Source organism: Rhamphochromis longiceps, linkage group LG23 (assembly GCF_057381845.1).
Source record: "Rhamphochromis longiceps isolate RC_006_pf linkage group LG23, R_longiceps_female_GT1.1, whole genome shotgun sequence".
Taxonomy (NCBI): Eukaryota; Metazoa; Chordata; class Actinopteri; order Cichliformes; family Cichlidae; genus Rhamphochromis; species Rhamphochromis longiceps.
The window spans coordinates 39,568,807-39,581,763 of NC_140578.1; the positions used below are offsets into that span (position 1 = coordinate 39,568,807).

The following is a 12,957-nucleotide window of genomic DNA, read 5'->3' on the forward strand; positions in this document are numbered from 1 at the left end:
TGACTACAACAGACAGACAGAGCTACAAAGACATAGAGCGAGCGACGCATGGACGGGTGGAGGGAGAAAGGTGATGCTGGAGTTAATGGGAGAGAACGAGGTCTTTTTTTCTGTTTCATTACTTCATCCCTCCATCCATCATCATGTGATCATAGCGAGAGCAGATCACAAGGCCTCTGAGGCATTTTCTTTTTCTTTTTGGTAACCCAACATACCCTATAAATACATGATAATTTGTAGTATATTAGGTAATTACCGGTGGTAATAAGCAAGTAATATGTAGCTAAGTACATAGAATACTACTGGGTACTTTCTAGGAAAATAGGCAACCAATTCTTTAAAAAGAATTATGGATGGTTCTGTTATCCATCAAGCACAACTGTAGTTAACCAAGGTTGATGGCATTTGGCTTGTTCCACAACTCTTGAGGAGCCAAACAAACATATTTGTTCGACACGTGTGGTCTAGTGCTAACCCTCATTTTTTTTTTGTATTTTGCTAGGTAAATGAGTAATAAGTACAGAGATTTATTGAAGCAATTCTAAGGAGCTTGAAAGTCAATATTTGATGTGACCACCTTTATTCTTCAACACAGTCTAAACGCTCTTTGGCAAGTTTTCTTGTCATTTCTTTAAGTAGTCTTCAGAAATAGTTCTCCAGGTTTCTTGAAGGACATTCAAAGATCTTCTCTAGATGTTCGACTCCCTTTTCTTTTGTTCTCCGTCAAGATTATCCCGCACTGCTTCAATAATGTTGAGGTCTGAGCTCTGGGGAGGCCGATCCATGACTGACAGTGTTCACTGTGTGGTTTTCATATGTTTTTACTACATTGTCATGCTGAAAAAGTTTTTACCTAAGATACACTTTGCATGGTGGATACCAATCTGTTGGTACCTTTCTGGGTTTATTATTAAATCAATTTTGACAGGATCTCCGACACCACTGGCTGAAATGGAGCCCAGAATCATAACAACCTGACCTCCTTTATACATATTGATCATGATTTTAACCAAACATCCATGAGACCTGTTGCTGCTGATTGTCAGTCCAGTGCTTGTGTAATTTGTCCTGAACTCTTTCTGCCTGATGTCCTCGCTTCTAATCAGACTATTTCTAATTAGATTTTGGTAAACAGTAGATGGATCAACTCAGATAAATTTCTCAGGTCCGTGTCAGTTCTTTGTTAGATTTTTTTTTTTTTTACTTCAGACAGAGATTTTTAGTCCTGTCATTTCATCTTTTATCCTCCATTTGTCCAGTTTCCTCTAATTATACAAGGACACTGTGTGCCATGCAGACATGTTTTCAAGTGATAGCTCTTTGGGAATCCAGTTGTTGGTGTGAAAATATTATTTTAAGTCTGTCAAACTGTGTTATTTTTGGTTTTTTTCATAGATTCATCTAAAGAAACAAGAAGATATGATGTGTTATGTGTAGATGGTTGTTCATTCCTTAAGTTAAGTTTATTTTTTATGCTTAAATAACCCATAAGTCAGTGTGCAGTTGTTTAACAAACAAACAAAAACATTTCTCTGGTTCTCTGGACCTTCAGAATGCCTGTTGCTCAAGACCACTTTTAAAATATGAAGTCTCCTCTTTGGCTTAAGACTTGCATAGTACTGTAATGTGAGACAGTTGGATAATATGCTCCAATAAATTACTTATTTTTGTGCAGTTTGTGGCCATATTCTCCCATAAAGGGTATTTCAGGTGTAGTTTTTCTGCACTCACCTGCTTTTTCTACCTCACAAAACACTATAATTTACTTTATATGAACGTGATAAGTCTTTGTATTTAGGGGACTGTAAAAGGAAGGGTTACCCATTTTCTCCTCAGCTAATGCCAGCATCAAGCTTTTTAGTATCGATGTGTGCACGGATGGCTGTGTGCGACTGTGTGTAATGTGCTTATAATATATCTGTGTTTGTGTGCAGGGAAACAGGTCAGCCTGGATGTGTTTCTAGCCCCCCGGTGAAAAGCCTGCCCACTCCCACTCATAATAACCCACCACAGAATTATGGTTTTGTATTTGAAGACCAGCCAGCTTCACTAATGCATCTCAACTTTGTGTGTCTGTGTGTGAATGCGCGTTTGCATGCCTTCCAGCATGTTGGGATCCCACTGACGAACAGCATATCAGTAGCAGCGTGCCCTTGATTTCAGTGAAGGGCAGTATTTCTACTACAGTTAAAGAGCCTTCTCCTACTTTGTTAACTTTAGCTTCGAAATGGTTCCGCTTTTGCCAAGAATCAACCCCGTGTTCTCTGAGCTTGTTAAAAATTACATCGGCACTTTGATTGCCTTCCAGGTTTGGGATTTCACCTTGAACTCGTTCGGTGCAAACAGCAAATCAAAACTAGCCTTCACATTTGAATTTAAGCATGACTTTTCTGCGTTTAAAAAAAAAAGAAAAAACGTCAAACCACTTAAGTGCAAGTTGAGTGAGTGAACAACGTGTCATGCCCCTTTAACTGAGACTGAGTGGACTAATCCTGTTTGCCCAGTAATCATGAAGTTCAAAGCTGCAAAGGTCAAAGGAAACTTCCTCGGCTAAAAAGTAGTGAAATGGTAAAATTACATACAAAATGAAAGTGTTAATAAGTCTGTAATCTGGCATATCTCGTTTCCCTTCCTTAAAAATGGCTTCTTGACAGCCACCCTTCCACTGAAACCATTTCCGATGAGGCTTCAGTGAACAGTAGATCAAATGAAGGTGTATCTCTCAGGTCCTGCGTCAGGTCTTTGCTGGATCTTATTTCTGAAGGATGTTACTTTCAGACACTGTTCATCTCTTGTAGATAATTTTATAGGCCTCTAACCTTTTGGGTTTTTTATTAAGGATATACTGCATGCTGTCAAAATGTGTTGTCTTTTGCATTTTTCATAGATTCAGATAAAGAAATGGAAAAAGTTGTATCTGTCGACACACGCTGGTTTATCTTTGAGTTAGGTACTGTTTGTATTCATGAATGATTCAGTGTTAAGTGACTTTGAAACCAAACAAAGAACAACAATATTCCTCTGAAAATGGTCAGGTGCAAGGAAGAGAAGCCAGTGTCCAAAAAAAGTTTCCTCGAGACCATCTGAATTCCTTGGAAACCAAATGTAAAGAAAAGAGTGGTGGCCAAGGTGCACAATACTGTACAGTAATATTCGAAGATTGATATGATCTTTCAAATAAAATCAAGTTTTGAGTTTGGTCCCTAGTTAGAAAACCCCAAGTCAGTATATACGCAGATATTTCCAGAAGTATGTAGACCTTGAGAATATTTGAACAAACATATTCAGAAGCTAATTGGCTGTAGAGAGCACATTTTCTTGACTTTAAAATAATGATTAGAAATTAATTCTCGCACTTTTTTTGCTGTGTACAGCTGTATGAACGCCACAGGGCAAACATTTTTGGTATTCCTGGTGCTGGTGCCAGCAGGACTCTTAAAGCTTTCAGATTTTTCCAACCCTGTGCTACATTTTCAATTTTCGCATCCTGGCAATCGATTGTGTAACTTCAGTAGCTATCATGGTTTCCTACCTCCAGGTGTTACTGGAGGCAGTAGCGAGGATTGCTTCTCCATAATGCAAAGCTCGGCCAATGAAATTTCCAGCAGCTGAAAAGAAGAAGTGCTTGCAATATTAATTTGACACAAAATTGCTCATGCAGCAGCGCAACAGAACAGGTCTTTGGGTTTGATTGGATCTTATAGATTTGAGTAATTATGACAAAGTATTGTTTTGGTTTTAATATACAAACTACAGTGTACAACTGAAGTTACACAACAAATGCACCTTACAGTAACAGCATATGCAGTGAGCTGTGGCTCCATGTTTGATGTTTGTATCCTCGGCTCAGTTCTCTTTTCATGTTTCTATAAATACATTCCTATGCACCATCTCCTCTCCTCAGAATCAGCATTGTCTTACAGAAGACAAACCATCGGAGTGGAAAAAACTCACTTCTCTTTTCATGTCATAATGAAACAAAATAATCTAAGCATATTTCATCAAGAAAAAGGTAATTAAGGTAATGAGGTTTTTTTAATTTTTTTATACAGCATTGAAATATGCCTGGCACAGGCATAATTTGCTGCGGACCTTTTTTTTTTTTTTACAGTAATTAATGACCTCCGAGGCATTTTCCTGCTTTCATATTGCTACTCATTGCATGAGCGTTTCTTTTTTTTAAGGCCACAGTATGGTTTTGTCGGTCAGTTGTTGTGACATTGGAACTCTTATTCCTTTTTTTCCTTCTAAAATGATGCTTTCAAAATGTTTTTCTCCCGAGAGTCCAGCCATCCTCTTCAGATTAAATCGACTATATAAAAAATAAAATGAGTCAATCAAGTCATTTTTGCTTTTTCGTTGAAAGTGCACACTTTACTGGGCAAGAACATCTACTATCCTTGTAGATGCTTTTCTAAGTAGTGTATTTATTTTCTAGAGCTGAAAAACCTCTTAGGGAGGAGGCAGGGATGGATGAATAGGGCAACAAGTTATGAGGCTTCAGCACAGGAGACATTTTATAACCAACCCAACTTAACCCGATAAACTCGGTGAGGCGTCAGTCACTACAGGCTTAGAGGATCAGTTAGTGACCCACAATATCTGGTCACCAGGGGAAAATGTTTATTGCCAACCTTTCGGCAAGTGGTTACTGGAGCTTGCTAGTATTGGTTACGTGAAATCGATGAAAGATGGTGCTGCATCACAAACTGTGTTATGATTACTTAGGTCATGAGGAGATGGCTACAATCAATAATAGTTTGCATGGAAGACACTTGCCTCTGACACCTGAGCGGTAGTGAAATTTAAAAAAGAGCGGCAAACACTAGAGAATGTTTTCCTTCAAAAAGAAAAGTCGTCCTACCCTGAAAAGGGCAACTTTTGCTTTGAAGGCAAATTGTCTCGGTTTCCACTTCCTAACTAGTTGGCCAGTGTTTGCAGACAAGTTGGAGTCTTCTATACATACTGTGGCGACAGCGGCAATCTACTAGTGACCAAAGCAATAAGATATTTTTGCAGTATCTCATAATATTTTTCATCCAGCCACTGTCTGCAACCTCCAGCAACCACTCATCAACTTGTCAGGGAATACATATTTTTCCGTAACAGCTGCGGGGTCTCTGGGCCTGTGTTAGTAAGGCCTAAACAAACAAATCCATAGATGTGGCAGAACAGGAGGCAACATTTTGTAATTATTTGAGTGACCTTTGTAACTTTCACTGCAACTGTAAATCTGCATATTGTCTGCTGACATTTTATATTATTGTGCACATGTTCACTATTAGAAATAATGGCTTACGTAATAGCATGAATCATCACAGAACATTATCTCTTTTTTGGTCATTATAAGCCACTTATTCTATTCTGCTTCACCAAGCTACTACACTACACAGCCACCTAGAGTTTGGGGTCAATGACTTCCTAATTCCTTTTTATTGATGTAATAGTTTGAGACAAAAAAAAAAAACAATCATTGTGCAGGTGCTGGACAGTGACCAATCCAAAATCTAAAACTTTAAATCCAGACTTTGGTCATGCAGACAGAAGCTATCCAAACTAGGTTAGCATGTGGTAGAAAATAAAACTGACAGAGTCTTTCATGAAGAAAAAATGGAAAAGAAATGGAAACTAGGAAGAGAAAAGAATCACTAGGACCACAAGAGATTGCTGTAAAGGTTAACATTAGGAGATTATAGATGATCTGGTAATAGTAAAGTCATTAACTGAACACATGTAGTAAATTAGAGGAAAAACAAACAAATGGAGAAAGTAGATGTGAGTGTTATAGAAAATGTCAAAATCATGACATTTGATAGTGTTAGCATATACAGCAAGGCTGCGTAGCACAGACCTGTTAATTAGTCCAAAGTAACAGAAATTAAGTAGTTAAACCTCACTCACCAAAACCAGAGTGCAGACTTATTCAAGGGTCAGTTTGTTCACATAAAATTCATCTTATTTGTCAGATTACACAGAAAAACACGTAGTGACGCAGACAGCTGCCAGCTACAGCCCCTGTGTCAGGGTCAATCTAACGTTAAGCCTTAATAAAATTAAAATCTGTTACTTAATAACAGAATAAGGCAGAAATTACAAATAAGTACTTCATAGTGACAGCCAAAGGAGGAATGCGCTACCACTGTGGATGCTAATTAGCAACAACTGTTGACCACAAGCTCCTTAAAATAAAGTGTAAGCACTATTTGTTACAAAGCTATAGATACTAATAAGAAACTTCCATGTACCAAGTGATATAAGTACCAGTTACCTCACCTGCTAAAATGGGTGATGTAAAACTATCCTTTTCTTGAAAAACGAGCCAAATACTTCGACCAAAATAGTATAATTTTTATAATGTGTTTTACTGGCCTCGTCAAGACAGAATCTTGCCTGCAGCATCAGTGAGAAATCATTTTCAAAGGGTTTTGAGTTGCATCATAAAGCTCCCAGCTGCTATTTGCTGCTCTACACAGAGGCCAAATGAAGATCTGAGTGCCCACGAAGGATCGGTTGTTGGGATAACACATTTTATGATACCATCTCGCGTTGTGCTGAATTATATTACGTGGGATTTCAGCTCAGTTTAAATTTCCAAAAAACTCGCCTCCATCTTGTCGATCGACTCTCTAAACCCAGGCTCATTTTCCCCAGGTTCACCTCAACGATCGCTGCTGCAGTCAAACCGCAACTCATTTGTATGGAAAAAGAAAAAAAAGCCTCAACCCTCCGAGTATTTCCAAGCGTGCAAAGATAGAAAACCTCTCCGATGCCACTTTGAAGACTAGAACCAATTAGGGAATCATTATAATGAGGAGCCTCTAAGTGCACGTCTTTTGTTACTCAGCAGCTGTCTAATTGGAGTTGGTGCATTTCGAAGGGAGTTGGGACCGAAGGCTGTTCTCGTGTCAAATGTGATAGGCTTTTAAATCAGCAACGTGCTCGTGGCTGACATATTGATCATTTATATCTCATTGCTGGTCTCGGGCGGTTTTGTTTTTCTTAGGTTAATTTTAATATTACCGCTGTTGCTGTACTGTAAGCATTTGTGAAACTCCCGTGTTGCAGTCATTATGAGCTGTACACAGCTGAAAGGACAGCATCTCTTCCTGCAGCTCTCGACCTTCCCGTGCCCACTGCAGCTGCAAATGTTTTTGTTTTGTTTTTTTACCTGACATTACACTGTGTTTTTGGAAATGGTTGAGTAGCTGCACAGCCCCTGTATATACAAAACAGCTTGTAATGTATTCCGTGTTGGCACCGTATCGTGACTTACTCAAAGAATGAGTGGCATTAGTACTGAAGTAGCTTCTGCTTTGAAAGCATGCACACTGATATTTAAAGCTTTGACTGGGTAATTCATCCTTCTTCTCCTTCTTCTTCTGTCCACTATTTAAATATATATATTTCCATGTGTTTGCTCCCATTTAAAGGACGCTTTTATTGTGGTCTTTAATGAATAAATCATACTCCCACAGTCCACCGAGGAGAAAAGATGTGGAATTTAATGCGCTCTCTCTTTCTTTCTGTTTGTGTTTTCACAGCTCCCCTGACAGACAAGCCGCCAAAAATCCTTTTCCCTTCAGAGAGCCAAATGAGCATCATAGAAATGGCAATAGGTAAGAAATCTCGTTTCATTCCCTACAGTGATCGCTTGTTTTATGAGGATACAGTGTCGCACTAGCTTGCGCTACACAATGGCATTGCTTCAGATTTCTAGATTAGCCAGTTGGCGCTTCAAAGTAGGTCCTGTTCTACTTTACTTTAGCTTTGGTTTTTTGGAGTGATGTGCTTATTTTGTCCATGTAGGATGAAAGTTTTAGAGTCAGATATTATTAGGTAACAACCCCAATGGTAGTTTCTTAATTTGTAGTGTAATACTTGGTAAATGTCGCCTTGCTGTTGCTGGGGATATTCTGCTCTTCCTCTATGAATATGCACCACATTGTTTCTCTTGGATACAATATTTTTTATTGAGGAGTTACTTCTACGTATTACCACTTTGCTTTTGCTCTGTTCTTTTTTCTTCAGTATCTATCAGGCAATTAATGTTAAATATAATTAGCTTTTTTCATGTTCTACATTAAGGTTTTGAGTTGGCAGTATGATCATAGCTGATAAAATAGTTGTTAAGTTTGTTGTTATTGACCGCCACTGTTTTTGTCTAGTTGCTCTTACAGACCATAACACATTTCTGCCTGTTAAATTAACGCTGTCCGTTATCATTTCAGATGGGCAGGACTGCCTAGCTCCAACAATAATGTTAACACTAGCCATAGCTGCTAGCCCCTATCCTGATCATGACTTGCCAGAGAGCTAATAGTTAAATGGTAATGTTAACACCAGCTTGGTCAATATTAATGATAACAGTTTCGTCGTTGCTGAAACAGGAGATTTACAGGCCCCTAGAAATTTCTCACAAAGACAGGGGTGTCGGTCTTTAAGTTGCTTTAGCAAGTTTGTTCTGCTGCTGTTCAAGAGTTCAGCTGCTGGTGGTGGGAGGGGCTAGGGATAAGAGGGACTGTGTGCCTGTCTGTCTGTAGCTGCTGTGTGAAGTCGTGTGTCTGCAGGAGGAGGAGGGAAAGATGTCATTGTTGGTATAAACAGCTTTGCAAATGAATATCTAATTTTTAGTACCAATTATTATTATCTTAGTAAAAATCCCACTCTGTATAATTGCCTCCTATATTACCCATGGTATCAGGAAAGTGCCCTCTTGTTTTCAGAATTGTGGTATAGAAAGCTACTGGAAATATCAGTTCTGGTGACATCCCTACCAAGCACTGTTCAATATGCAATATTTCAATTAGGTCTTTTTACTTTCCTGGCCCTTTTGTGAATGGACCTTGAGTTTTTATCAGGAAGGATAGAAGATAGAAAAGGATGAGTCATTTATCACATCTGTATATGAAAAAGAAAGTGATTCACTTGGTATAAAAGCCGTGTCCGCTGTGTTTCTTTCTCCTCCAATCCTATGCCTTTTCATTGTATTCACACTCATCACATCTATCTTGGTTATTTTGTGCAACACTGATGCAGCTTGTGTTTGTTCATCTTTAATGAGTCAGTACATAATCTCTCTTCGTATCATCTTCAGTGTATTATGTTAGCAGCACTCCAAGTGATTGCCTCCAATTCCGCCTCATGTGGCCGCCTCAGTACCTTTCGTTCGCCTTACCAGCTTTGGATGCAAGGGGGGCTCATGGGAAAATTCCCGCTTTGTGCCTTATTGGGCAAAAGCTCGGCTGTTGGTGGAAGAGAAAATGGGTCACGATGGAGGCTTCCTTTGAAGTAAATTTGTCATGGGCGATGAACAAAACGGTCTCGCAGAGGTAAAACGTGGCAATGGGAAAATAGGTGCAAGTCATTGTAGCCTTAAATTGATGATGGATAAAAGTCTCCCTGGTTTTCTTCATCTGATTAAGTTTTCTTAGTGGATAATGATGGTTTGCAAAATCCATTACCTGATAGCTTTGAGAACAGGCAATAAAGGTAGAAAAGATATGTTTTTACTAAACTGTACTTTTACTGTATTTTTCATCAAAAGAATATTTTGAGCCCTTCATTTTCACTGCTAATTGTACCAGGCTGCATTTAAAGGGCACCTATTATGCACATTTTTGAGCACATGCCTGTAATAAAGTAGCATTGCATTATTCAGAATTATCTATCTTTTTTATTATCTGTACAGCAATTCATGTTTAAGCTCCATGAACTATCCCTTTAAGGTAACTCTCTTCTGATTGGCTGCCCCTCATAAAAGATGGTTTGTGGGTGTGGCTTCCGTTCCGTGTCTGTGCCATATTAGGCATGTATGCGCTCAGTGATGTCATACAGAGCCAAAAGTGGAATAAACAGTATGAAATTTGAGCTTTTGGCTTATATAATAATAATAATAATAATAATAATAATGGATGCATTTATATAGCGCTTTTCGGGGCCCTCAAAGCGCTTTACAATTCCTCTCACATTCACACACTGGTGGAGGCAAGCTACAGTTTAGCCACATCGGCAACCTTCCGGTTACAAGACAAACTGCCAACTCTTTGAGCCATGATCGCCCCACATATATATTACTTATTCATACTCTGACTTCATGATTTGAATCTTTCCATGTTTCATATGAGAATCCTGCCACTGTAACAGCATGAAAGATCCCCTTTAAATTTGCATTTTAGTTTTAACTGGTTAAGGATTAGCCAGAATTCTGTAGGGTTTTTTTAATGCTCCTCACCCACCTCTGCACCCTTTGATATTCTACACAGAGTCAGCAGCACTGTGTACATAATATATGAACACCTATTTGATTCTCTGCCAGTACAAGCTCCTATCACTTCTTCTCAGTGTTGGCCTAGTGCGCTTTTATCATCCACAGAGAGCCCAGTCAAACCCAGCATATCCTTTCAGGGTTTATGGCAGCTCGGGTGGAATTTTATTTATTTATTTTTATTCTTTCTTCCATAAAATATAGAAGAACAAATGGCTTCAGCTGACAGTTAATTAGGCAGGTGAGACGGGGAGAGCAACGAGAGTGTGAAAAGGCAAATGCGGAGATACACTTTTCAAGCGCTCGCTGCGGAACTCGAGGGAAGAACGGAGAGAGCAGAGGGATCTGTGGAGTGGGGGTCCCAATTAATCAGCATGCACTTTCCGTTCACTTCTCTGTCTCCTAATGGATGTGCTTCCTCAGTTATAACTGATTACATTTAAAATGCTTGATTAAAACATGTTGTGTAAATGCTCTTCTCATGCAGGCCCTCAGTGGGCATGTCTCTCCGCTGCTTTCTCTGTGGGACAGATCAGATACAGTTCGCGTCTGTAATTCAGTCTGACATGTCACTGCACACTGCTTTCACTCTGTCTTGTACACATAATCGACTGGAGTACAGCTAAGCAGACTTACTGCAGGACAAGTGTTTCTACTGTACTGCTAATCTGTACGCTTTGTAAATAGTTTAACAATTTAGGGTTGGGGGGAGGTTCGTTTCCTTTATGCATGAATATGTTTTTGGTAATCTTACTAAATTCGTTCGTTTTTCATCTATGTTCGTAAAGCGGACTCAACCATGGATTGAACCCTAACCAACCAGCTTTTTTGGGCCTTTATTCTGCTGCTGCGTCTTCCAGATTTGATTTGTTATAATCCTATTTTCTATGCAGAGCTAACATGTCACTCCCGGCCTACCTATCCTGACATTTTACTTCAGCTTAGATTGAATTTACGACCACTGTGGCACGCCGCCTGTGATGTTCATTCAGGGAAAACCCAGAAAGATCCCCTGTGATCTTGATTGGCTGTTGAAACTTCAATCCCTTCACCTCAATCCTCGGGATATCACACTTCATCCCCTGCCACTTGACATTATCGCTCGACAGCGAGTTTTCTGAAATTGCAGCAGAGGAAAAAAACCAAACTTTTTTATTTTCTTTTTTATTGAGCCTCCTGTTCAAATTCTACCTAATCTTTCAAGATTAAAAACAAGTGCTTCACTTTAAGAAGCTGTTCTACATCACCAGTCTCTAATATTTTGCAAATCTCAAGAGTTGTTTTCTGTTTCAGTGATTAAATTGATTATTTTGGTGTGTTCGCTTTTTCATCCCAAACTTCTTTGTTTTGGATTTTGTTTGTTTCCCAAAGTGTATTCTGGTAGTCTCTGGGCGGATGGAAGTGAATTTATGGTTTTCAGTTAACAATGTGGGGTAGCGCAACAACAAATTGTGAACACAGGAAAGGGTCAAAGGTCAAGAATACACCCTGGTAAAAGTAGATCCCTGTACTCCATTTAGGATGCTCCAGAAACCAGTTGATATGTCTGCAACATTTTGAATGGCTTTCTCTCTGTGTACAGGACATCTTTTTACACTCTCGGATTGCACTAAATTGTGGCCAAAGGAAGGTAGACGCAACTATTGAGTGGCTTTAGTCTTGGACTGTGTTTTCATTGTTTGGTTTGGCACCATTCATGTGCATTTGCTCAAACTAACATTTTGCAAAACAGGAGCAATTTGCATCTTTTCACGCCCACTTGTGTTTTTTTCCACTGACCTTACAAGCCATCATGCCACATCTAGCATTTGCTTCCCATTCTGTCTGAACACACTTTTACTTCCAATTAACAGTACACAAAGCCAGGTCTACAAAGAAATGTTTTCTCACTTTGCTGTGGAAGAACTTGACGAGTCTGCACAAAACACCCACAATGAGCAACCAAACATCACAGCATTGAATTGAAGTACCGATGCCAGGCGTAGGTTCCAGTATAATTAAACCTTCATGTGTGCTTATCTTTTCTTCAATGTAGCATCATTCCACTTTGTGTTTATAGATGTAGAATACGTATAGATGATGAGTGGTAGCCTATTGCAGGTTTTTATTGCTGGTACATGCCCATGCTATGGTGTTTTTTTTTGTCCTGTTTGTACTGACCAGCATTTTTCTGATGTAATATATATACAACTGGAAAAAAAATAGTCCTGGAAATCTATACTGATACAGACGTCAGTCGACGGAAATGAAAATTATCAACCTACAGAGGCCTGAATTCAGACACCCTGAAAATCACAGACGAAAAATGATGCAGCAGGCTAGTTTTTTTTGCCAAACTTTTATTGCAGCTACTCAAAATGGTACATCTAGGCCCCCATGTTCTTGTGTGCATGCCTGACATAAGGGCACGCTCCTTATGAGACAATGGATGGTGTCCTGGGGGATCTCCTCCCAGATCTAGACCAGGGCATCACTGGGCTCCTAGACAGTCAGAGGTGCAAACTGGTTTGGATGGACCAAAAACATAATGTGCCAGAGGTGTTCTGTTAGATGTATGTCAGGCCAGTGTGGGGCCAGTCAATGGTATCAATTCCTTCATCCTAACGGATCTTCCTGCACACTCAATGGGCATTATCAAGCACCAGGAGGGGCCCACTGCACCCGTGTAGGGTCTGGCAATGGATCTAAGGCAA

At 39.4% G+C, this 12,957-nt stretch overlaps 1 protein-coding gene across 2 annotated transcripts in view; it reads left to right on the forward strand.

Annotated features, from left to right (window-relative positions):
• LOC146642545 (interleukin-1 receptor accessory protein-like 1-B) overlaps window positions 1–12,957 on the forward strand; it is a 344,567-nt gene that overhangs the window by 202,096 nt on the left and 129,514 nt on the right. For both annotated transcript variants that reach the window (XM_085398383.1, XM_085398384.1), the window contains exon 6: window positions 7,542–7,616. In XM_085398383.1, coding sequence (XP_085254509.1) covers window positions 7,542–7,616 — 75 coding nt within the window. The remainder of the gene's footprint in view (window positions 1–7,541; window positions 7,617–12,957) is intronic.